A 24986-nucleotide genomic window follows, 5' to 3' on the forward strand; every position below is an offset into this window, starting at 1 on the left:
ATGCAGGGCGAATGTCAAACAAAGAAACTAGGCGAAACGTAAGAGTCAGCCGAAGGAAGCGGTGGGAACGGGATTCTATATCGCGAAGCCTTCTTTTCTGTTTTAGCGATACTCTTTTAGCAGTGAAAACAGCTACTTGTAGTGTACCGTGCGGCAATGACAAATAACCTCTTGGAAATGATTTCTCCTCAGAAAGCATTTTTTTTTTTTTAAAGTCGCCTCGGCTAGAAGTTTAAAAGACTGCAAAACCCACAGGAAAGTACATGGAAATGATTCCAAGCTGCAATATAGACTTAGTTTTCACAGAGAGGTTAAGGGAAAAGAAATAAAGTGCAGACTTTACTTGAAAGAATGCAACGCGCTGCAGCAGTTAAACAAAGGTTTACATTTTTCTTTGTCTTTTTCATAACGTCCCATGCACACATAGCGTGCTTTATTCTGTCCTCGCCATTTCTTTCAAGAGGTTTTGTAGTTTGTAGTTACAGCAATCCAAAGCCTAAACGAGAGCCTAAAGCAGATAAGGTTCACAGTGTTTGGTTAATTTTGAGACTCTAATACGATCAACATTCGTTCTTTCTTTCATGTTTACAATTATCAGTCATGTTCGTCATGCGAACATTTTCTCGCAAGTGATTTGCTGAATATACATGATTACCCCTCGCATTTTCGATATGTCGGTAGCATTTAGGTTGAGACAAGCTACTTCTTCCTTAGTGATTTCCGTCTAAGGCTACTTCCACATCTCCTTCAAGCAGAAAAAGAAAGATACAATCAGATAGCGATAATCGAGGCCACATATGAAAGTCGAACGCAGTAGACGCTCTAGAATAACTACATGTTTTGCTCTGTTATTTCACGATGCCTTTAGCACAAGCGCGCTTAAGTCCTGTGTTGAGGAAATGGGCTCAAAGACAGCATGGAATGTTATACATGCACTTATGAATGAAACGTAAAGTGCTGGCCAGGAAAATGCCTTTTCACTTCAAATAAGCTTACTTTCACAGAACGATTTTACGCGGTCATTACTAAACTTTGATGAAAAGTTAGCAAGGTCGTATGGGGCTCGATAAAAAGCAGCAAATATTTTGGGCAATGGGTGCGACACATTAGAAAAGTCCATAACATTTCCATCAGCACGATTCACCACAGTTTAAAACGAAAAGGAAATCCAGACAACACGTTAAAGCAATAAATGAGATTAACCTCGATGGCCTACTTCTCCCAGCGCCCGTTATAGCCACGGCTTTTAAACGTTCTCAACGTGATGAGTATCCTAAAGAACCAGATCTTCGAAATTACAGGTAGAGAATTAGGCACAAGAGAATTGGCAGGTGTTATCTCTAGTAAACGATTATAGTGCGAAAGCATAAGAGCTTTAGTGTCAGCTGTTATGTGGCGCCATCTGGGAGCCATCGAGTCATATGGCGGATGTATAACCGTGACCTACGCGATTGGCTCCAGTGCACCGGGGCGCTTGATTGCTGATGTCATGCGCTTGTCCCGCAATCTGGGAGCCGCCCCATCGAACGGCGAATGTTTAACCATATTTAAACCTAGTCGGTCTCGAGCGAGAACAAAAGTCGCGGTGGTTCATAACATTGAAACAATGCCCAGTGGTTACGACACTTGGCTACTGAACCCGAGTTCTCGGGTTCGAATCTGCTACGATGTTTCTTTTTTTTTATTTACTGCGAAAGCACTACAAGATGTCATGGTCAGCCATAGGCTCCATCCCTCTATCTTGTGGCTGACGAACTTGCAAGACCCGCTGGGTCATTGGCACAATGGAGTCTCTATACCGGGCTGAGTTTGTATTACCCGCGTGAGGCCGCGTTGTTGTGACCTCACGAAACAGTCTAGTCAGTCAGAGCGACGACGCAAGGAACGACGGTTGCCCAAGAATTCGTGGCCGGTGGTGGTGAACGTATATTTTCGCACTAAAATTACTGCCAGCCTTTGCGGGGTGCCATTCAGGTGGCACATTCGCTGCTGGTTGCAACTGTTTCATCAGCGGCATGGCTATTTTGCAGATACCTTTTGAAAATGCAGGCGCACATTGACTCCGACCTAGATGTGTAGCCAGCTATTCTGACGAAGAACCGCCAGCTTACCTCGGTCACGTTGACAATGAACGAAACATGGTCCTACATCTAACTACTCCGGCGTCTTGGATATTGGAAATTTGAGGGACAGTACCATGGCGACAATGAAACGCTCCCTGACATGTACAGTCGTGAGTAAAAGTGATATACAACACTCAGCCGGTGGCGGAGCTCCGGAAAACTGCATTCCAAGTTCACCTAGCAACGGCTATCTCAGATTTAGGCAATAGTGGAGGTGCACCATATGCATGTGTCACTGTCGCTGTCCCTGACGCTGTCACCAGATGGCATTTCGATGCAGTTTTCCCGAGCTCTGTCACTGGCCGAGTGTTGTATACCACTTTTGCTCACGACTAATATCTAACAAGAATGCTCGCCAGGGCTCTCGACTTCAAGGCGTTGCTCTTGTCACCGTTACAGCCTGTGCGTTAAAGCGGTCTTTTAACGATACCGTAATTACATCACAGCCCACACGCTCATCCCGTCAAATTGTTTTACCCTCCAGAGTTCGCCCTTTCCCTCGCTGGCTATCTGAAGAAACGCTGTAACGCTCCTATCAACCGTGCTGCAGTTGAGGTTTTACGCTGGCGGACTTAGCCGTGGAAGCCACGCGTCTCGAACAACGTCTCTCGGACTCCGAAGTTTTCACGCTCGTGCAGTCGGAGCCCGCCCTAAGTTCGGGCATGCGCGCGCTATAAATAGAGCCGCGGGGCTCGGGATGAGGGGGGAACCCCGCGGCGCGGTCGGCTGTCAGTGTAAACCCCGAGCCCCTCTATCCGAGCTCCCTGCTACCCCCTCCCCTTGCTTCTCTCATTGCGCGTAGAGCGCGTATTCTCGATGACCCCTGTGGTGGTGCCTTTGACGAAGGGCCTTGCAGTGAGGCGACGTCGCCATATTGAAGGCGTCGGTCGCGGTTGCATCGCTCGCAGTTCCCAATGATGCGATTCTTGCGTGTTCGCTTCACCGCCGCGTCAAGAGCGCCGTCGGAGGGAGGACGACGCGGCGGATCGCGGAATGGATGAGACGCACGACCCGACCCTTCCCGGTTGCCTGAGGCGCCGCAAATTAGGGGACGTCTCACTCACGTCCGGTTAGGTCCGTCATGTGGAAAACGCGCGACACCGCTAGAGGGCGTTCAGAGAGGCGCGGTAGTTGGCAGGTTTGCACCCGTAAAGAGCAACCGCTAAAGCAGAGTGAGTGCGAGACGGATGACGTACCGCTTAATAGGAAAGTCAAGAGGAAGGAGAAAGTTAGGGACGAATTCTAGTTCAGCACGCCTGACGTCAGGACAGTTATGAACTTCGGCGTATTAATATTTCTCGGTATATTATACTGAACCTGAGAAAACGTAAAAATGTCGCCACGTGAGTCAGTTGGTGAAAAGGCTTGCGTAATATATTTCTGCGACTATTGGTGGCCACTGAGAAGCCTGTGAACATTCCAGAACTGTGAGCATGCAGGTTTCGAATGCGAAAGCAACGAAACTTGAAACTCGAATACGGAATAATGAAATGTGTATAATGAAGTGTGCTCCCAGGATAGGAGAAAAATAATCATACGGAAGAGATAGATTGACAGAAGAACCACATAATCAAATACGCTACCACACATTTTGTTAGCGTCATACGAAGCATGGTGTGGACTAGATGCATTAGCATATGCATTAAAGAAGGGGGAGCACTTGTGCATAGCGACAGCATAGAGCATAATGATCTGCAGAGATCGACTGCATATTGAGCGCGGAATTAGACAGGACAGGTGCGTACAGAGTTCAACACGCTATTCCGTTTAACTGCGATCACGCCTTCCGTAACGGCCATAAAGAAGCATAAGTTTGTGCACGAGAAAGCGCATTGTGTATAGCGTCGACTGCCAGGCCGCACATGTCGAAGCTGTTACTTTCAATTAAATTAAATTAAATTCATTTTTTTTTTACTCGAGGTTGAAGGCCTCGATGCGAAAAAAAAAAGCTTAATTACGAGGCATGAAAAGGATTAGAAGGCAACAGCGTGCTCAGTTTACTTTTGTCCGCTCCTGTACTTTGTGCAAGGTTTGTAACGTATGCTGTTTACATACTTCGCGAAGCTTTAGAAAACAAGCTTTTTCTGCAAGAGAAAAATAAAAACGTAGAGCAACAGAAATAATGCATTAACCAGCGATGGCGCCAGCTGAAAACCCGTGGTGAGACCAGGGTGAGTTGGCAAAAGGTCACCATGGCCGCAAGCATTTTGTCTCCACTGCTTGCTACCCCTGTCTATCCGACACACTAAACGGTCAAGCATCCTCTTTCGTTCGAAATCGAAAGGAAGCGGAGAAAGAGAAACATTTCGCCGGCAAACCCGTACTAACCCGACGACACCAAAACATCCTCAAAATGGACAGCGTAGAAGTCAAAAGGCCGATGTCTGGACAGATAGGAGCGTGCAAGCCTGTCTCCGGCGGCGACGGCTGCTGCGCGGGCACATTTACTTCCGCAGGACGGCCCAATTTGGGTGAAGGTTAAACGTCAGCGGCGGCGTCATGCCTCCCGCTGCGGCAAACCGACAAAGGCACGCAAGAAAAGCGAAGACGAAGTGTCACTGAAAGAGCAGCGACGCGCTGCAGAGGCTGCAATGAAAACAAAAGGAAACGAAGCTGAGCCACGATATCGTCTCCTCCTTCGTCTCAGGCGCAGTACGCCTTCTGGTGCCACCGCCCACCACTTAAGCAGTGCGCTCCCGAAAAGCAGCCTTCCTCGATCCGTCTTTTGCTCCTGCAGCCATGACGCAAGTAGCTTGGAAAGCCCTGCGGCGCCAGCTATTGGCGACACGCCGAAGCTTCGTGTACTGTGCCGTTGAGACCTTTGTCCTTTTTCTGCCTCTGAACCTTTTCTTTTCAGCGCTGCGCAATGTTCAAATAGCGTCTACGCAACGGCGCAACGACAAGCCGTACATCGTGTACGGGTACGGCCCGCCGGAAGCACGGTGTACGAGTTGTTGCCAGGGCGGACGTCTACACCAACCTTGGCATTTCAAGTTCAATGCGACAAGGGGCCTTCGATGCTGCTTAGATAGCAGCCTAGGACGACGCCAATGGCTTCCTGGGACGAGAATATAATAGTACAGGCGGCAATACGGTCGCGGATAGTCGCAGTAACTAAGGGCGAGACATTGGCTGGGAAGTTTTTCGCTTATTTCCTGTGAAGGGAAAGGGAGGCGTGAGTGGCTTACTAGCGGTAAAACACTGCGCTGCGAGAGCTGAAAGTGCTGTAAAGACATCAAGTTAACCCACTTTAATGCTTAAAAGAGGCATCGGCCGCTGCCGATTAATTATCTAAATATGAGCCCTGCTCATCGAAACTGAGACTTCTGAAACATCATCATCATCATCACCAGCCTCACTATATCCACTGCAGGTCGAAGGCCTGTCCCATATTCATCCAATTAACACGGTCCTGTGCTAGCTGCATCCACTTGACCCCTGCGAACTAATTAACCTCATCCATCCACTTAACTTTCTGCCGCCCCCTGCTACGCTTTCCTTCCCTTGGAATCCAGTTTGTTACCCTAAGCGACCATCGGTTATCCTCTCTTCGCACTACATGTCTTGCCCGGGCCCATTTGTTCTTCTTGATTTCCACTAGAATGTCAGTAACTTGAGTTATTTCTCTGACCCACTCTGCACGCCTCCTATCTCTTAATGTTACCCCTACCATTTTTCATTCCATAGCCCTCTGCGTTGTCCTTCTGAAACAGTCCACTATTTTGACTTATGCGTGCAGCATTATTCTTGTGTTTGTTGTTCTATTAAATTGCAATTCAAATTGTTTTTATATGTAATAGAGGTTAGGCTATTACGAAGTAATTGTTCTTCCTGAAGCTATTATTATTTTTAAAAGATTATATTTCTGTGCCGACGGTGTTCTCCCTCTACACTTCCGTGGCCTTCACCGAATCGACCGTCGACCGAGACGAACGGAAGAAGGAAACGCCCTATATAGCTTCCAGAATTTAATACTAGAAATGTAAAACCGGAACGCAGAATCTCTTCCATTAGCGTCCCCACAACGCGCTTTCAGAAAAGCCCGCTTTTATTTTGCCTCTATTTCGGCCCTTGACAACAACAAAGGCGCATTCAGCAGCAAAAGGAAGCATCGTAGTGCCTTCTCTTTCGTGGCTATGCTTCCTTTCTCCAAGCTGCCGCTGCTGCTCCTACACTACTTGGGAAGCCCTCCTTTTACTTCCTAAACTGGATCCCTATATACCGTACATCCCAACACGAGTCCGGCGTCGAGGCCCCAAAGACGCATTCCTCCTCTCTCTCTGTGGGCCATCGGGGTAAAGAAGGAGCGGCCGCCCCAGAGACGCGATTCCGGCCCGGGCTTGGCGGCAAGTAGGCGCTGAGCCCAGACGAAGAGGCGCGGTCGTACCGAGGACAGCGCCGGGGTCGCCAGAGCGGCGCCGCAGGACATCGATCGCTACTGCCGCCGTACAGGGCGAGGCCGCGCCGGCCGGTCCCGGGACAGGCGACGGGCCCCGGAGCGCCTGCTACTACTCTGCATACACTACACAGTGAGGGAGAGAAGGAAAGCGGGCCGCTTATTGTGTCGCGGAAGCACGGGGTGCTAGCACGCGGTCGCCACAGCGACGGGTGCGCGACTCGGCCACGACTTGGCTGGCTGGGATCGCTCGCTGGCGGACGCTTTTGGCTTTCGCCCGAGGCAGGTCTGCCGCATTTGGTGGCGTGTTGGGAGGCTACAAAAAGTCCTTGGACCGTACTACACGGTCGCCGAAGCATCGCGAGTCGATTTGTAGAGTGCCGCGTACGCCTTCCTCCCTCCCCGTCGTTCCCCTCTGCCCCTTTAAACCTCTTTTCTGTGTTCTCTCCCATGAGCACGTTCTCTCCCTCTGTCCCTTCCTGAAGGCCGCCACGTGCTGATGAGCGTTCGGGCGGTTCGGATCCCCGGGCTGCAATAAAGACAATCATTCTTCTCGGGCAGTATCAAAGCCAGCTGAAGGCCGAATGTTTGTATCTTCGTCTTTATTTCTTTTTTTTTTTCTTTTTTTTTTTTTTTTTTTTTTTTGAGGCAGCAGTTATGACCGAAACTACTGAAAGGCGTAAAGACGCGTGCAGCATGAAAGGGGACGCTTAACTCAATCCACGAAACTATATTTTATTTCCGCGCCGTACTTGAGCTTAGACGAAAAATACTTAGAAAAAGAAAAAAAAATTATCAGCCGCACATGGGTTTCTTTTCTGTATGAACTACACCAACCGAATTACATACCCCCCCCCCCGTATCGGTTTTATTCGATATCAAGAAATGATATGACAGAAAAGAGCACGCCCTTTTCTCATAACATATGTGCAGTTGAAGATGAACTAAGTCAGCGGAATACGCTGTGAATGTTTGGAATTTTGTCATTATGAGCGTCCGCCAAATATGCACCAACGCGATAGACTGCTCGCGCGTCCCTTTAATTCTGCTACCGCAGTTTCTCTAAACTGATAAAAACTAGTTGCATGTCGATTGCCCCTAGCACTTTTCACGGCGATATTATGTCACGACTCAGAGCAAAGTTTATCGCGAAAACTAAAGATCTGTCTGAAAGCTCTGACGAAATACTTGCACATCCATCTTCATACGCGTCCCACCTACGTCTCTATTGACTTGCTTATCTTCAAATAAATTTGCAAAGGTAATGTTCATGCACACGTATACGACATGGCAAATTTTTTCTCTATGTGATGGTGTGGCGCGTGTAAAAGACTTCATCCCAGAAAACGTGATGTTCAGTCACAAATTCTTCCCATTGTACTAACTACGCAAGGTCGACGACCAGTGAAGCACATAGGAAAAGCAAGCGATGGACTCGAGGCGCTGACCACAACAGGGGAGCAGATAACGGGCGCAACTTTGGCAAACACGAGCTTTGTGGGCACGCCGCCCCGTCACCGATATGGAGGAATAGGATGCCTGCCACTGCAACACAAACCACTTTAAAAATACGGAAACATCAAACGCTCGAAGATTTTGCAGTCTTCTGCTGCACTAAACAGCACATATATAAGTTACAAACTTCCGGTCGTACGTGGCGGCCGCTTTTCGAAGGATGTGTGGCAGTGGCGCAGTCAGAAATATTTCTCGGAGGTTGTTATACGCCGCTGGTCGAAAGAAAGTTAGATTACGAGGCGACCCCTAAAACCAACCGTTGGCGCGTCCATAGCAGGAAGCCCTCACCTCTTCCACCCCCCCCCCCCCCCCCCCCCATGAAAGCATTTGCGACGTTAACAACTCTCTCCATAAAGGACCAGCGGCCCCATCGCCTCTCTACTCTCTACTTGGCTCACAGCTGCTGTGTAAGAAAATAGAAATATAAAGATAGGGTGTAACGCCTATTTCAGCGTTAAAGGAACGTCATGTACAGACCGGAGAAACATTAGTCTCCTTATTCTTAAAACAGTGAGCAACCAGTATGGTACAGGTAAAGCTGTCGGAAGTCAAAAGCCCGTCGGCGTTCATTCTCTTTTAACACACCACAAAAACAAAGAAGAAAAAAAGTCTGTCAAAATGAGTAAACAGTGGAGAGCGTTCGAAGGATGTGAAAAAGAGTTATTCCCCTTGCCGCCTCCCTTTCGTTGCCTGTCCAAGGAATCGGGGAATGCTCGTTAAGTTCACTCAAGCGAGCAATGCTCGAAGCAATTAGGAATAATTAGTTTCACTCCTGAACTGGTCTTTATGTATGCGGATGCTCGTCAGCGCCTTCTTCCTGCGAGGCGTCCTTTGCCAACATTCTTCAGGGTCTGATTCACGGCTGATGCTCGCCGTATCAAGCGCGGTTGAAAAAGGCGACTCGCGTTGCAGGTTTAGTATACCTGTCTAAATTCTGTACAGGTAATACTTATTTTCAGGAATGGCTGATATTACGAAGACCAGAAGAGTACCACCAAATCAGTGATATTCGTCAAGCTTTGGATGTCAAAAAAGCCGCAGGTATACCGGCCCCATATCAAGTGTACCCGCAGGGTGCAGGTGTACAATACGGAGGTGATGAGCGGATAAAAAATACAATGAATATAAAGAAAGAATTTTGATAGGCCTGGTATACATACAAAACGCCGTGAAAAACAAGCTCGCTACTGAATAAGTAAACACATAAAAAGATAGAAAAAAGAAACAATGAGGTACAAAATGTGATTTAGGCGGCATTGGTGTCAAAAACTAAAACTAAAAATAGAAAACATAACAAGGAGCACAGTGCAGAATGAAGACAAAACAGATAACCACACAGAAAGTTTAGTAAGAAAAAGAAAACTTGGTAAAGAAGAATCTTCGCAATGCGGATATAAAGTTTTCGCTTCCAGTCATGTTTGTTAGACATACAGACAGGATATTCCAATTTTTACAGACCCGGAGGAAAAAAAGAGAACAGGAAGCCGAGTTTGCGTGTGGAATATAACATTTTTACTGTCGCTAAGGCGAAATGAAATGCTTGACCGTGGTTGAATTCACGGGGAGCGCAGTGTATTTTATGAGGAAGAGAAAGTCAACAAGTGATAAGTGTAACTATACGCGCTTTTATGTTGGTAACGCCGGCTGCTCATTGATAGCTGTTTACGTTCTATACAGCCTGTACGAGTGAAGCAGATTACAGTGCAAAGATGATTTTGTCATGTAATTAGATCAAAGTAGTAGAGCGAGTCATGGAGCAGAAAGCTAAACGCGTGACCTTAAAATCATGAACTACAGAACCCTGAGTTTCTTATAATTGAGTGCATTTCAAAGGAAGGAAAACATGGCCTGGAACTTCAAAAAGTCGAGTAACCTACAGAACACTATTTTTCTTTGCCACGGGTGGAAAAAAAATTTCCGCTTTTCTCTGCTGCATCTATATATGGCGCAGGAGGTCCGCTCGGGCTTGCGAAAAACTATATATAGTCGAGAGTAACCACATGTAAAGAGCACCTCTTTAAGTCCTCTTTTCCTTTTTCTTTTTAAATATCGAGGAGAGGGACCGAGCAATCAGCTCGTAAAACATCGCCACTATAAGACATAAGCTTACTCGCTTACTATAAGATATATTAGTATACGTACTTAATCGCTTACTATAAAGCAACGGCTTGCTCCCCCCCCCCCCGCCTTCTCTCTCTCTCTCACACACACGCACGCACACACGCACACACACACACACACACACACACACACACACACACACACACACACACACACACACACACACACACACACACACACACACACACACACACACACACACACACAGTGCGCCAGGATGAACAAAGAGTAGAAACCTAGGTGTAGAGGGGGGTGGGGACACGATTGGACAGCGAACGGGGGGGAGATACGCGGTTTCGTAGCCCCGAAAAAAAAAAAATGCCGCCTTGTTACTGCGCAGATCGCCTTTCTCGTGCGCTCACAACGGAGCCTCGATCCGCATTTGCAGCAAACGAATCGACTAGATTGAAAAACGGCGTAAGGCCGGCCTCCGTCCATTGCGTCGTCTAGTTCCCCTCTTCGTCTCCGGTGCCGTGTCGGCGCCATGTTCCGAAAAACGGGTGCGCCGTCGAGAAGGACTCGGAGCTCGTGGGGCCAATCAATTGTGAACAGCCAACACACCGGCGGCGCGCGACTTGTGCGGAGGCGCCCGACGGCAGCAGCCTGATCGGCCGCGCGATGTATTGCGGGGCGGACGGAAAAGGGAAAAACTTTATTCCGTAGAGAACGGAGAGGGAAGGGAGACAAATGCACGAGTGGTTCCAAGTCCTTGAGTTGAGCGCGCATTTGTTTGGACCAAAGTTGCGCAAGGAAGGAAAGGAAATGGAGTAGCATGAGCCCAGCAGCTTGTTCCGAACAGAGCGCTATGGCGTTCGGAGGAAGGCGCTGCTGTGCCACGTATTGTGCGTCAGCTTGCGTGTCAGTTGTTGTGGGTGCGCGCCGGAAAGCGGACATACAGAACGGAAGCAGGATTGAGTCGATATGTCGGGGACTAGGTTACGGTTGAAGGGGAAACGAGACGGATACGGCGCTCATTCGCGTTTTGAATCATTGTTCACCTTACTCACGCTGTCTCCGCTGCAGGCCTAAGCATGAAGCCCCACCATGACTAACAAACAGCTCGTGTCTGCTTTTAAACATTTACTATTTATAACTCCAAACTATCTGTTCAATGGTTCATCGTAGGTTAATACACTTATCGCGCCTTCCAAGCCTGATTAAAATTACTCTACTCAAGATTTCTGCCAACTTTTGGGCATTAAAAACGTGAATACTAATTTTAGGTCAGGGTTACCCGCTTCGATGCCTGGTTGGGATCTGAGGATGGCAGCTAAGCAACTGGTTTCGGAACAGTAACCAAAGGCACCGAAGCAAAATGTTCTCCACAAAAACATTTTTAGAGCTCTTGCATAATCCTTTTGGAAGCTTTTTTTTTTTTTTTTTTTTTTCTTTTTTTTTTTACTGCCGCTTGTTAATTAATACATCAATCAACCAAAGCGAAGATGCCGCGCTTAATTAACGTTTTCAATAATCTGCCAAAGACTTCAAGATGCGTGTTTCGTCCGCGCTCAATGAACAGCTCTGTTGCCGAAGTTTCCCTTCGAGCGAATATAAATCAGCGCCATGTTGTGGAAGCCGTTATGGAAAGCAAACAAAACCGACCGTCTCGAAGTTACTTTGGCTCAGGGTGAGAGCTGCTCAGCGCAGTTTATGGTCGTCCGGAGTATAGACGTTTAATACGTTGCGTAGGAAAAACAAAAATCAAAGCAATATATAAAACAAAAATCTGCCCACTGTTTGTAGAAGCTCAGATAAGCATGAACTGGACAACGTTTCCTACGCAAACATGTACGGGATGAATGGTACAGATTGTGATAAGAAAGGCGGGGAGTGACTGAGTACTCGCTAGAATAGATACACTTTGAGAGATGGATGATCCCCGCTCGGAGCAGCGGATTCAGAATGCTTTAGCCGGCCCTCAACAAGTATCAAATCTGCTGAACAGGCACGGAGCACCGAACTGAATCTGCTTTCCGCTTACGACACGATAACACTTAGCAGGTCATGAAAGCGCAGCGCTAATATAGGCACACTGGAAATCCTCCCACAAGGAAAGCATTGACAAAGAGCGATTAAGTTGCCCCGAATCTATATAGAAAGCAATAGACACATTCGAGTGCGCCCAGAGAGATGCTCCTAAACTATGACTGTCGCTTTACTAAGTATATGCGATGTGTAAAAGGAGTTTCAAGGACCGTCTATTCGTTGTTGCTGTCTTCCTGTTGCCGGATTTACCTGCAAGCATTTCTGAGTGTCCTGTCAGGCATATTGGCGAAAGTGGCTTGAAGGCCAGAACTGCTCGATACGATGCAGAAAGTGAGAGGGTTAGCTTATCAGACGCAAATGCATTAGTTTTCTAATAGCCTTATTTCCTCCTGAGTAAGGAAATTGGTCCACGGTAAAAGGGCATGTGAGTGCAACTGATGCACAGAAAGGCGCAGGAATAATCAGAATAGCTGTTCAAAAAGCTGAGACCGCTGTTTAAGGAATGTTGCCTTTCTAAACGGCCATTTTGTTTTTGATAAGAACGGCCCAGAAAAAAAGAACGCATATTGCTTCAGCCGCTATATGTACCGTCTTTGCTAAAAGTGACTAGGCTGCGCGGTTTGCTCCTTAGCCCTACAGTTCAGCGTTTTTAGGACATCCCAAGTCCTTAGTCACCTGTATATGGAGCGAAAGCCACTCCATCTTATCCCTGAAGACTATTTTTTTCCCTTTTCAGGTAAATCAAGGGCTCTAAACACGGCTGAGAAGCAAACCCTGCAGGCTGGTTACTTTTGGCAAAGACGGTACATATTCCTAGGTGTTTTCGACCAGTCATAAAACTATATCGTGAATATACGACATTTACTGTGCTACACGTACGTTTCGTCTTTCACTGTTCGGCGCTTTTACGAAACTATGGTAGCCTCCCGGAAGCAGATTTTAGCCCTTGTTGAACCTAAATATATTAACGAAATCCATTAGATATTTTTGTGGCAGGCTTACCTTCATTTTATGTTTGTCCCTCGGCACATTGTGGTAATTAGTGGTGTGCATGCATCGTTATTTTCAGCCATTTATTGTAGTTCTGCAGCTCTTCCTCCAAAATCTTAGATGCTTATTTGCCTAATGAAGTTACTTAGGTTGGATGGAATAAATAGATGTCCTTTGCGCTCGGCAATAAAATTCAGCAGTATCACTGCAGCGGTATCAAGAAAAGGACAGATTGGCGTTTTACGCCATTCTAAAAATTCTGGGCTTGCACCTATACATAAAACTGCATTTCGGTTCAATAAATTTGAAATTCAATAGATAAATCAAGGCTTTGTGCGCATGCAGAACTGTGGTTGGCTGTGTTGATATAGCTACAAGTCCGACAGCGTTACTCACCCGGCAGTTGCGTATTCCGAAGATACGGGTTAGACAAAAATTAAGTCCGGAATTTGAGGTACAGCTCGTTGACCTAGCATATCTATTTCACCACGTACAAAAGAACCAGGTCAACCGTCATAATTTATCAGGCTACTAAGGCGATCGGCGCGAGGTTCTTTCGCAGCATCACGTCGCACCATGTAGGCCCATCCCGGTTATAAGCCAGTCCAGAGTCATCATCATCATCATCAGCCTGACTATACCCCCTGCAGGGCGAAGGCCTCTCCTATATTTCTCCAATTAACCCGGTTCTGTGTTAGCTGCATCCACTTGACCCCTGCGAACTTCTTAACCTCATCCGCCCACCTAACTTTCCAGTCCAGAGTATATACCTCCTTACCACAGACCATATATGCTCCCACGCGATGTTATAAATCGGAACGCAACGTATACTCTTCACAGACCGTGCGTACTGCACTTTCATTGCTTTTTTGGCAGTTGTTCTTGCTAGAGTGTTGGAACAGGACAGAAGAAAGCAAGAATCGTTCGCCCAGCACCCGCCACTTGCAAAAGCACAATTAGGTCCGCCAAGGCTAAGGACAAAAGCAGCCAGAAAGGCGTCACGCCCTTATCAGCTTTTCAATGCCTCGGGTGACCGCGTTGACCTAAGCTCCCCAGCTCTGACCCGGGAAAGCCTGTTTCGACGGCGACGTTTCTCAGATAGCCCACTCTTGACACAACGCTCAGAGGTCGTTGCCGTGAGATTCCTTCCACGTCGCCGAAGCCTGGCGCTCAGGTATCGCATGCAAGCAAGACGAAACCATTCACCGCCGTAGATAGTGTGACGTCCCAGGAAGAAACTGATAGGAGAATGTCCGGAAGCGTGGCTGACCGCTGAAGCCCGAGATAAACGCGAAACCGTCGTAGTGTGTTCTCGTTAGGAACAAGTAAGAAGGGGAACTATAATTGGAAGGATAAGCAGAGTTACGCATGCTCTGTAGTAGAACGTCGGGTACGCGCCGGCCGAGTTTAACGAAGGGCACGTTTTGGGCTCAGACTGTCCGCTGCAACGGAAGCAGTTGGCGCCAGCTGGTGTGAGTGGTGCGCATTGGTATCTTTGTGCGTTCATGTGGTCGCTGACGGCCTGTTGCCATCTGCATGTTCGAGATAAACTGCATGCCGATCTTTCGCCGTTTGGATTCTCGAATCCACTCAAGAACGACTGCGGACGGTATACACACCATATCTAGCAGCGACGCTAAAGTGACCGCGTCATCTTACTCGGTACAGCATTCCATTCCCACGGGGCGATGCACGAACAAAAAAATGCCACCATTGTTGTCGGAAGACCTTCGAAGGACTGAATGTACTACCTTTTCGCCGGAGCGGATTAGCAGAGACGAGGGCCCCATTCAAAGACATTAAGAGGACCGCTTCACGCGCACGTTGACTCTCGTGTTTCTAAGCAAAGTTGCAAATTTAAAAAGTCCAAAATTTTCGGCGCTTATGCTGCTCCGATTTCATTCCTCAGCGATTTGCTAGAGCGCTCTCAGTCAGAGAGTTAGCGCTTCCGCCGCTCGAAAACCTTTGGTTTCTTGACAAAGAGTTCCGCGCTACTCCGTTGACTTCCATGGACTCTTGAGTTCGAGGCCATTGAAGCCGCCCGTTTAACGACACTGAATGGTTTATGAGTCGATAAAATTCCCGTTTGAGGGCTATTGACAGCGGTATAAGACTGTTCATCCTGCTGACTACCGGCTTAGATACCCCCCTCTTCTTAACTGGTTACCGAATTCAAAACCTCAACCACTATCTATTCGTTTCCTGCGAATGCGAAAAGTAAAACGTGGGAATAGTTCATATGTTTTTATTTGGAATCCAATTCGCTACCCCTAAATATAATCAATTATTTTGCCTTCACATTACGTGCCCTTTTCTCGCGCTTGATTGTGACTAGTCTTGTCCCAAAAATAAGATTGTTCATCCTTCTGACTTATGATTTAAATGCACCATGTTCTCAAATGGATCCGGCGTTCAAAACCTGATCCACCAGTTAGTCGTGTTCGTGTGTGTGTGTGTGTGTGTGTGTGTGTGTGTGTGTGTGTGTGTGTGTGTGTGTGTGTGTGTGTGTGTGTGTGTGTGTGTGTGTGTGTGTGTGTGTGTGTGTGTGTGTGTGTGTGTGTGTGTGTGTGTGTGTGTGTGTGTGTGTGTGTGTGTGTGTGTGTGTGTGTGTGTGTGTGTGTGTGTGTGTGTGTGTGTGTGTGTGTGTGTGTGTGTGTGTGTGTGTGTGTGTGTGTGTGTGTGTGTGTGTGTGTGTGTGTGTGTGTGTGTGTGTGTGTGTGTGTGTGTGTGTGTGTGTGTGTGTGTGTGTGTGTGTGTGTGTGTGTGTGTGTGTGTGTGTGTGTGTGTGTGTGTGTGTGTGTGTGTGTGTGTGTGTGTGTGTGTGTGTGTGTGTGTGTGTGTGTGTGTGTGTGTGTGTGTGTGTGTGTGTGTGTGTGTGTGTGTGTGTGTGTGTGTGTGTGTGTGTGTGTGTGTGTGTGTGTGTGTGTGTGTGTGTGTGTGTGTGTGTGTGTGTGTGTGTGTGTGTGTGTGTGTGTGTGTGTGTGTGTGTGTGTGTGTGTGTGTGTGTGTGTGTGTGTGTGTGTGTGTGTGTGTGTGTGTGTGTGTGTGTGTGTGTGTGTGTGTGTGTGTGTGTGTGTGTGTGTGTGTGTGTGTGTGTGTGTGTGTGTGTGTGTGTGTGTGTGTTTACGCGTTTGTAGACTGTGGAGTGAGTGAGTGAATAAACTTTATTGAATTAAGACAAAAACAAAGGTAACGTAAGTGGGCTCTTAGTCCAGAGCCACAAAAATGATTTAAAAAAAAGGATTAAGCATCCGGAAGGACCCTGTTGACATGGCACACGAGGGCCCTCCAACATGCCACCACGTCTGCCCCTTCAGGTGGAGCGAGCCACTCCCGTAGTGAACTAGGTCGATAACTGGGTGGCAGAGAGTTTATGTACTGTTGGCGAGATTGGAGGCTGTGTGGGCAGTCCCACAACACGTGCATGGTGTCAGGGTATCCCGAGCAGTAAGAGAATTTAGTAAAGTAAGAAGCATTTGTACTTTATACATCTATCGTACATAATTTACAAATAGTCCGAGAGGCTTAACGTTATCCCTTCGCAGCGTTTTCTGCGAGTGACAAACTTACCACATAAAAGGCATGGCGCCCATAACAGCGTTCATTACGACGAAAACATCACTTCGCTTATGAATCCCGAGGGAGTCAGACGGAAGCGCGTCGTCCCCGACCGTAATCCCGCAGGGTGCCGATTTCTCCGGCGGAGCCGCAACCTCATAGGGTAAGCGCGTTCGTAAACGACCGCAGAAACAACGCCGGAAATGTCGGGTCTTTGCCGATATCAAGGCCTGCGCCCAACAAGAAGCGAAACCGGCAGAGGTTAAAGGGGCCCAGCTCCACTGCCCACGGGAGAAGGAAGGTGTTTCGTAAACACGCCTCGGCCGCGCCTCCTATCAGTTGGTCGCCCCTGCTCGTAAAGAAGACGCTGGGGCACAAAAGAGGCACAGCAAAAAGAAAGCCAGGAGCGAGAGAGCCGAAGAGCGGGGTGGAGGTGATGGGTGTCTGTTGGCCTCTTTCTCCTGCGCCCGGTATATAGACGACCCACGGCGAGGCCCCACGGCAAGTTGGCCAAGTCATGGGAGTACCTTCGTCCTTGACAGGAAGTTGTGCCGTGGTATGTCACTCCGTCGCGATGTCGTTGATAGAGTCCAACCTAGGGCACCCACAGGGTGCAGCGGCCTCGGCGGCGCCGCAGTTTTGCGTATACAATGTCAGAATCAAACGCGAAATGCTTTTCATGTATTTACATGATCGAACACACGCTTATATTACACTATAATGTTTTTAAATGAGACGAAATCGTGCATATGTGTACGCGGTAGCCGCAAAAAGGGATAGTGTAACTGAAGGAGTCAACCTAAATATGTCGGACCAAGCTTAAGAATGGCAACTAGGGCTAGGGGCGCGAACTTTATTTCACGTCATAGGCGTACGAAGATTCGGCGCACAGCAGCGTAAGTCTATCGGTTTATAGCTTTTAAATGGTAAAATGAGCTAATTACATGTCAAAATATCTCCTACAGGCACAGGCAGTAGATGAAGGTGCAGCCATTCGCTGCTTGAATTCACACAAAACTCTTATAAAGTACTGAGAATCAGGATGAAAAGGATCGCTAATCAAGAAAATAATAGAAAACGGATTCGCCACTCCCTGATATGCTCCCTGTTCAAAGACAAAGCCAGTGCGCGTTGCGAGCAAAGCCCCTTGGATTCCGCGTCTAATGCACGCGAATCGCATACGTACCCCTCTGACCCATAAAGCGAAAGGAAACGAGCGACAGGACCTTGCCGCCAGTCTAGCAGTTTTCCGAGGGGGGGGGGGGGGGACAGCCCAGAGACCGAGCGACGGATGGCAGAGGCGCAAGGTTCTCCAAGCGCCAGCAGATAACAGCGCCGAGTCTAGCTACAGGAGCCAGGGAAAGAGGGGGGTGTTGCAAGCGCATATACGTGCCCCGAAAACGGTGGCTTCCGACGAAAACTGCTCCCCGGCAGAGCTGAAGGGAAGGTGAGGAGCCACGGCGGCAGTCGAGGCGTTGTCGCACTACATGTCTTGTCCAGGCGATGAGAAGACAACAGTTTTTGGAAGGAAAGCGAAAGGAGAGGGGAAGCACTTGGAACGCATGCCCCGACGCTCACGTCACAACGATAAAACCGCAGAGCTAAGCACTTTTAGACAGAAGCGGCTGCAGCAGCCTGGCCACTCGTACTCCGACCGCCAGGGTTCAAGCACACCGAAGACGACGGCGCTCGCGCGCAGGGGCTCAGCTTTCGAGCGCGCAGGCACACCGTATCGCGTGCTTCGGGGAGATGGCCCAGTGTTTATCCTGGCCGCCGCCCTCCCTTAGGCCTGGGAGACGCGACGGTCCCAAGTTTACGGCTGCCACAGCGGCGTACGCCTTCTCCGCGGGACCGAGTCGTCGTCGTCATCTTGGAGTGCGCTTCGGGGGCGTGGGACGTGCCGGCACATATTTCGAGCGTTTTGCGTCATGGCGTCTCGAATAAACAGTGCGGCGTTTTTTCGCCTTCGCGCCACGAAGCTGCGAGGTTATATGTCAGGCGAAAAAACAGATAAAAGCAATAAATAAGCGGCCGCCCAAATTGCGCTCCCCGAGCCGACTCAGTTTGCTACGCACAGAGGATCGTCGGTTGTATAAAAGGTCTTTGAGAGCAGCGGCGTCGGATGCCAGGGTTGCATCAGCAATGCCATTGCTAGGTCTGTCTTCGTTTAAGCGTTAGCTAGGAGCACGTAAAAGCCATATCTTGAGCCTGATCATCTCAAATACATGAAGAGATGGAAACAACGATGAGGAATTTGGGAAATTATGGCTCAAAAGTATTTTAAAGCGTACATGGCATATGTAGGGAAATCTTAAATACTATCTAAACACTCATATCATAGTAACCGTTTCGCAGGCACCACGCCATTACATTTTGTGCTAACCTAAACGCGAAAAGGCTGGCGGAGGCTGGCTTCCAGATAGCAATACTGGCACAAGAGCAGCGAACATGCGTTCTGCCTCCTGAGTGTCGTGTGCAGTCGGACTACACTCAATACACCATACTGAACTCTGACTGGTGAAATGTGAATTGGTATATTTCTGCGTCAGCTTAAATAACGCGACATTTCGCGACCTCGCACCTGCAGACATCAATTCGTCTGTGCGCAGTCATATGATCCGCAGGTGTGTTGAGTGCTCGTTCCGGTGGATGCCGTGCTAAAGTTGCCCAACACGCAGGTTGAGCAGCTGTGGAAACGTCATTCATTGGGCGTTCATTAGCGTTCAAATTCGCGACAAGTCTCTCTCTCTCTCTCTCACACACAAACACACACACACACACACACACACACACACACACACACACACACACACACACACACACACACACACACACACACACACACACACACACACACACACACACACACACACACACACACACACACACACACGCGCGCAGACAGATATAGAGGATGAGGTGTACGCTGAATTGTTGCGCGGTCAGGAGCGCAGACTCTTGCTAGTTACGTGGCTCTCGGCTCCTTCGAGGGATGAGTCAAACGTAGCTGAAATCGGGACTCTCTCGAACATAACGAACCAAAGAAAAATAAAACACTGTGTGGGGCATACACAATCTTTGGTTTCAAAAATTTTCCAGCGATTCAAAAACTTGGCTGGGGTTTCTGACTGCAAAGCTCCTGCTGAGTCTGGAAGTCTGTTTCCACGCTCCACGCATCGCGTTTTTGGTCCTTCAGACAAACAGAATCGCGTTAGGGCGATGAGTCATTCATTTCCTCGCTCTCTCTTTTGTTCAGCACTTTTACTTCAAGGAGCCTTTTGTTTTCCAGGATCTTCTGCACTGTCTGCCTATTGCGGCACAAAACCCAAGAGCTTCCCTATGCTCGACTGAAGAAAGCGTCTGCTGCGCTGTCTGCCCCTCGCGCAATCTAACGAGAGAAAACATGTTACAGTGTTTACACCACGTCCAGACGCGGACTCCAGCAATCCATCAACCTTGCTGTCTTGGCGGCTAAGCTGTGGCAATTTGGATTCATCACGCAATGGAATTTTCTTCGCGGGACAAGAGAGAAAAGCCGAGCAACGCGACCGTTCTATTTGTGCGGAACTCGAAACGGTCTTCTGAGAAGCTACATCGCATAAGCAAAACAGAGAACACTGTCGACTTGACCTCATCGAAACCTACGGAGACTATTTTTTTTTTAGCATTCCAACAAGACCCTAAACTTGTCATCTTTTTCATTTTTGGCGTGGTAGGGTGATTTTTATTTTTTTTTTTTAGCATTCCAACAAAGCCCTAAACTCGTTATTTTCTTTTTTTTTTTTCTGCAGCGTGCTTTTCAGGCGAGTTAGAAAAGCATACTTCTATTATCTTAAGCATAATGAGTATCTCCGCCAGGATAACAGACCAGACATGCATAAAACAAATTGCTATCCCGGTGCTCAATCATTCAAACATAACTCTAGAGTGTGCTATGAGCCTATTTTTATCTCTTTTTTCGGTGCTCCCGGGTCAGAGTTGTTAGCGCGCAGTTGCATTCGTGCTACCACTATCGAGCGGAGTGCGTATGGTCATGGCTATTCTACTTTCACTGGGATTAAACTTGAAATGCGTGAACATTGAATTTTATTAACGCTGTTCCACATCTACAGCGCGATAAAGGAGACAATAGAGAAAAAAACATACAACGACCAACACAGCACTGACGGCAACGTTTGGCGCATAATGAAGTGGATTAAAGTCACATGCAAACTCAGTCACACTTCATTATGTGCCAAGTGTTGCCATCAGCACTGTATTTGTCGTTATATTTTTTTCTCATTTGTCTCGTTTATCGCGCTGTACATATGGAACATCGTCACCAACTCGCCTAACGACTGACCTTGTCGAACTTCATATTAACGCTGATCGTCCGATACTGCTGTAACTTTGTTATTTCGGTGCACTTCGATTAGATGATGTTTTCTCAATACCATGCATGCACGCGGCGCTGATCAAGTCAGTTTTCACAACTTGTTTAGGCTCACATTCTTCGGAAATACATAATTACTACCTTGCAAAAACTCCCATTTTCGTTCAAAACGAGAGGAATTGGCATTTAAGCATTCTGAACTATTTGTATAATAACTGCGTTGAGCAGACTCACATTTTTATGACAAACAGAGACGTAACTGTTGCAGGGTAGGAAACAAGACACTTTAGTTTGCTTATAAATCCGCGTAATATTCAGCGGTCGACCCGGAGCTGACAAGAATTCTATCGAACTCCCTTCCATTGCTTCCTCGATCTTTCCACTTCTACTAAGGCCGACGCGAAGCGATTTCTCCATCAATTCCGTCGCCAACCGCAGAGTGACAATCAGTTCCAACTCCAGCGCGATTTCTCTCCTCCGCCATCTTTTGCGCTCTGGCCAATTCATTTAAATGCTGAAAGCCATCGCTTGTGGAACGCGTATCTTATCGATGCGACAGTCATTAATTACGACGGAACGCCAGCCTCAAGTTTGCGTCTCATTTAATTCCAGCGCCCGACGTACAGAGAGAGAGAGAATCAGCGAGGGTATAATTGTATTCCCGTTAATGCTCCATCGCCTCCATTTCATTACGCATTCGGCCGCGAACCATTGACTCTCCCAACGCGGGCCCACTATACGCATAAATATCCAACTTTGCCGCGGCTATACTTCGTGATCTCCCAAGCTCTCCCTTGCTGTCACCCTTCGTTGGGAACGAGTGGCGACAACGAACGTACAGTGCAGAGCGGAGGCACCAAGGCCGCTGTTGCGCGCGACGCTGACGCCGGGCGCAAGGATGCGGCTGAGCAAACATGCGAGTGCCAACGCCCGCCCGGGCCTTTGGGAAGGGGCGGCGCGCAAGATACAGCCGTCGCCTCTGCTGCCTGAAACGCGGCGGCGTTTCTCGCTCGAGCCGGGCGAGAAAATCCGGCGTCCGAAGATTGGATCCGCTCAACGCAGTTTGCCCAACAGATCAGAAAAGGCCAAGGAGAACTTCGCCCCCGAAATCGAATTGAAGAGCTCTGAGAAGCGGAGAGTGAAGATGCGCCGAAGACTTAACGGGAATGTTTTTCTTTTTTTTTTTACGCCGAGCGCATCTCGAGGCGTCAAGGAACACATACACACACACAAGGCGATCGTTTGTTCGACGCCTCTCTTTTGCAAGAGTGCACGCCAAGCACTCTTCACCGCAAACCGTGGCGCGTGGCGGGAATGCTGAGAGCAACCTTTTTGCGCTTCTAGTCGTTTCTCAGATGTTTTAGAGAGACCCGCTGGGCAGAACAGCCCTTGCTAAGTGTCTTAAAAGAAGTTGGGCTATCGTTTCAGGCTCAAGTATCGCCGGTACGCCTAACTTTTCAATAAAGAAAACGCTTGATTATCTCACAGTATGGCTAAAATGCAGCGACCAAACAGTGGCGACGACAAAAATGGAAAAGTTATTTCAGAACTATAAATGTCATGCTGCCGCTTCGTCCCTTGAAACATAAAACAATATTGTACTTCATGGTACCTTAAACCCGCGGTGTCAAACATGTCGGTATTATTTGCACTCAAATGTGCTCGAGGTCTATTTTATTATCTCCTCTGAAAAAAATGAGACGAGCTATATCTTCGCAAGCAAGATTTGTTAGAGCAAAATATATTATGCAAAAGCCTTGCGGCAGCATGTTCGGCAGTATATTCACGGCTTCACAGTACATGAGATTGCCAACGAGAACATTGCAGTCACATACCTTGTACTGATGATTCTCCGAATAAGATCCCAAGGATCAGGAAGGCCACCGCCGAGCCGAAGCACACACACTTTCCCACGCGTTGCATCGTCGCTACGAGGGTCGAGCGCGAAGAAAGTCAGCAAACCAGCAAAAGAAACAAAAGCGATAAGTGCGATATCCTAACTAAGCACTTTGCCGTTTAGCAGTGTTCCCAAACACGGGGTAGCGGGTAACGTTTCCCGACTCACTTTCAGTTTGCGAATTCCTTTTCGTCGCTAATGGAATAATAAACAGATTGAAAAAAACGACTGCACTTGCACCAGAAGACGCGAAAACAAAACGTGCAGGGAAACGAGTCCGAGGCGGCGGCAGCGGGCCTGGACAGCGTCGTTCGTGCGGGACGGTACAGCGGGAGGGCGGGGGCCGAGCCGAAACGTCCGATCTGGGAAGAGACGAGAGGAGCAGAGCCCTGGTACCACCGCGCCGTAGCCACCACACGCACCAACTCGCGACTCTCGTCGCTGCGGCCGCCGCGCGAAACCTTCCGCGCTCGCGCGCCAGTGACGTCATGGCGCGAGCCTCCCGCGCTGTCCAATGGCGAGCAGCGCCGCACACGCGCGCGCGCTCGGCCGGCGGACGCGAGGAGCGCGCGCTTTGCGGATGGAACTATTTTTGCTGCGCCGCGCTCTCCGTCCCGTCACGGCAGGGCGGGAGCTGAGAAGCACGGTGGGTGAGTCAAGTGGGAAACGCCGCCGGCGATTTCTGACCGGCGGGGGAAAAAGGACAGTTACGTGGTGCCGGTGTTGGCGCTCTTTCGTAGTCGGTCCGCTTGCTTTCCGGGGAATGGCGTGATTCTGGATGACTGATGTCCCGTCTCCGCAGAATGCGGGTGATGAATGAAGCCGGTGTCGGTGGGAACAACACGGTGGGGGCGTCCGGATGCTGCCTCTGCACGTGGCGAGGTGCTTGCGTCGGCGGGTCGAGGTGTGCCGGGCGTAGGTGGTGGCCCTTGCCGCTTTTCCGCTGGGGTCGGACTAATTGGGTCACCCGAAAATGTACCCGCACCGGAAGTTCGAAACTCACCGTGCTTAAACTGGAACGAGCTGCGCGAAGCACAGCCTCTGCTCTTGTTTATTAACTTGATTATTTTGCTATTCTATTCTAGTTTTTTTGCTGCGGCGTGTTTAGGATGATGCAACAGTGAGTGTGGGCATACGCATATGATGACACGGTGTGATGACGCAGCAGGTTACATCTGGTTTGTTTGGGCCTTATCGGCACGCATTTTTTTTTTTTAAGTATAGTAAATCTCGAAAAGCAAGAAGAACAGAGAGGGCGGTGCCCCGTGCCGTCATGGACACGTGAAAACATTGGTACAGCGCAAGGTGCAACGAAGGAGAAATACTAGTGACATATTTTACGTCCCTACCACTCCACAATACCCATCGAGAGAGAGGTTGCAAAATACGTTCATTGACTTGTACTTACTATAGCCGCATCGAAGGCAATTAGGTACACATACTGGAGTACCACCAGAGTACCGCAATGTAGTACCATCGATCATCAGAATTCAACTCCACCGACAAAAAGTGTCTCCTAATTTGTGCGTTCGCCTGTGAAGGTATGCAGCAATAGAGAAGAAAACATTAATAAAACTTGCCTCGCAAATTCATTGGTTTACCTTAGTCATGTGACACATATATAGGTGACTCACTGTTCCTTCCGCCATTGTATAGGATCATGCACAGTGCAGGCCCAGGACAAGGTGTTCTAAAGCGAGTTTAAAAAAAAAAAAAAAACATTACTCCTGCAGCCCGAACATTCTTTTCCAAACTATTAAAGCGTGCTTGCAAGAGAGGTGAAATGATTTTTATGCTTTGTGGAGTCTACTATGCAAAAAAGGATGAAACCATTGAGCATGATTTCTTGAACTTCTGGCACGCCGTTATCTTCTGGGACGTCCTCGAAAGGAATTTTAAGAAATATTTTCCGCTTCACTATCACGATATAAGGTATCTGCCGATTGAAAACGAGGAACGGTATTTTTTATGATCTTATGGAGTATATGGAGAAGTAGGATAGAGGCACGCGTCACGCAGAACTTGGCA

At 48.4% G+C, this 24986-nt stretch overlaps 1 protein-coding gene across 1 annotated transcript in view; it reads right to left on the bottom strand.

Moving 5' to 3' along the window:
* LOC146185921 (limbic system-associated membrane protein-like) overlaps nt 1-23400 on the bottom strand; it is a 203660-nt gene extending 180260 nt beyond the window's left edge. The window contains exon 1 of the mRNA XM_084606852.1: nt 22897-23400. Coding sequence (XP_084462978.1) covers nt 22897-22984 — 88 coding nt within the window. The 5' untranslated portion in view covers nt 22985-23400. The remainder of the gene's footprint in view (nt 1-22896) is intronic.
* Between the last annotated feature and the right edge of the window lie 1586 nt (nt 23401-24986).

The sequence above is a fragment of the Amblyomma maculatum genome, chromosome 6, assembly GCF_055883805.1.
Source record: "Amblyomma maculatum isolate TAMU_Amacu chromosome 6, ASM5588380v1, whole genome shotgun sequence".
NCBI lineage: Eukaryota > Metazoa > Arthropoda > Arachnida > Ixodida > Ixodidae > Amblyomma > Amblyomma maculatum.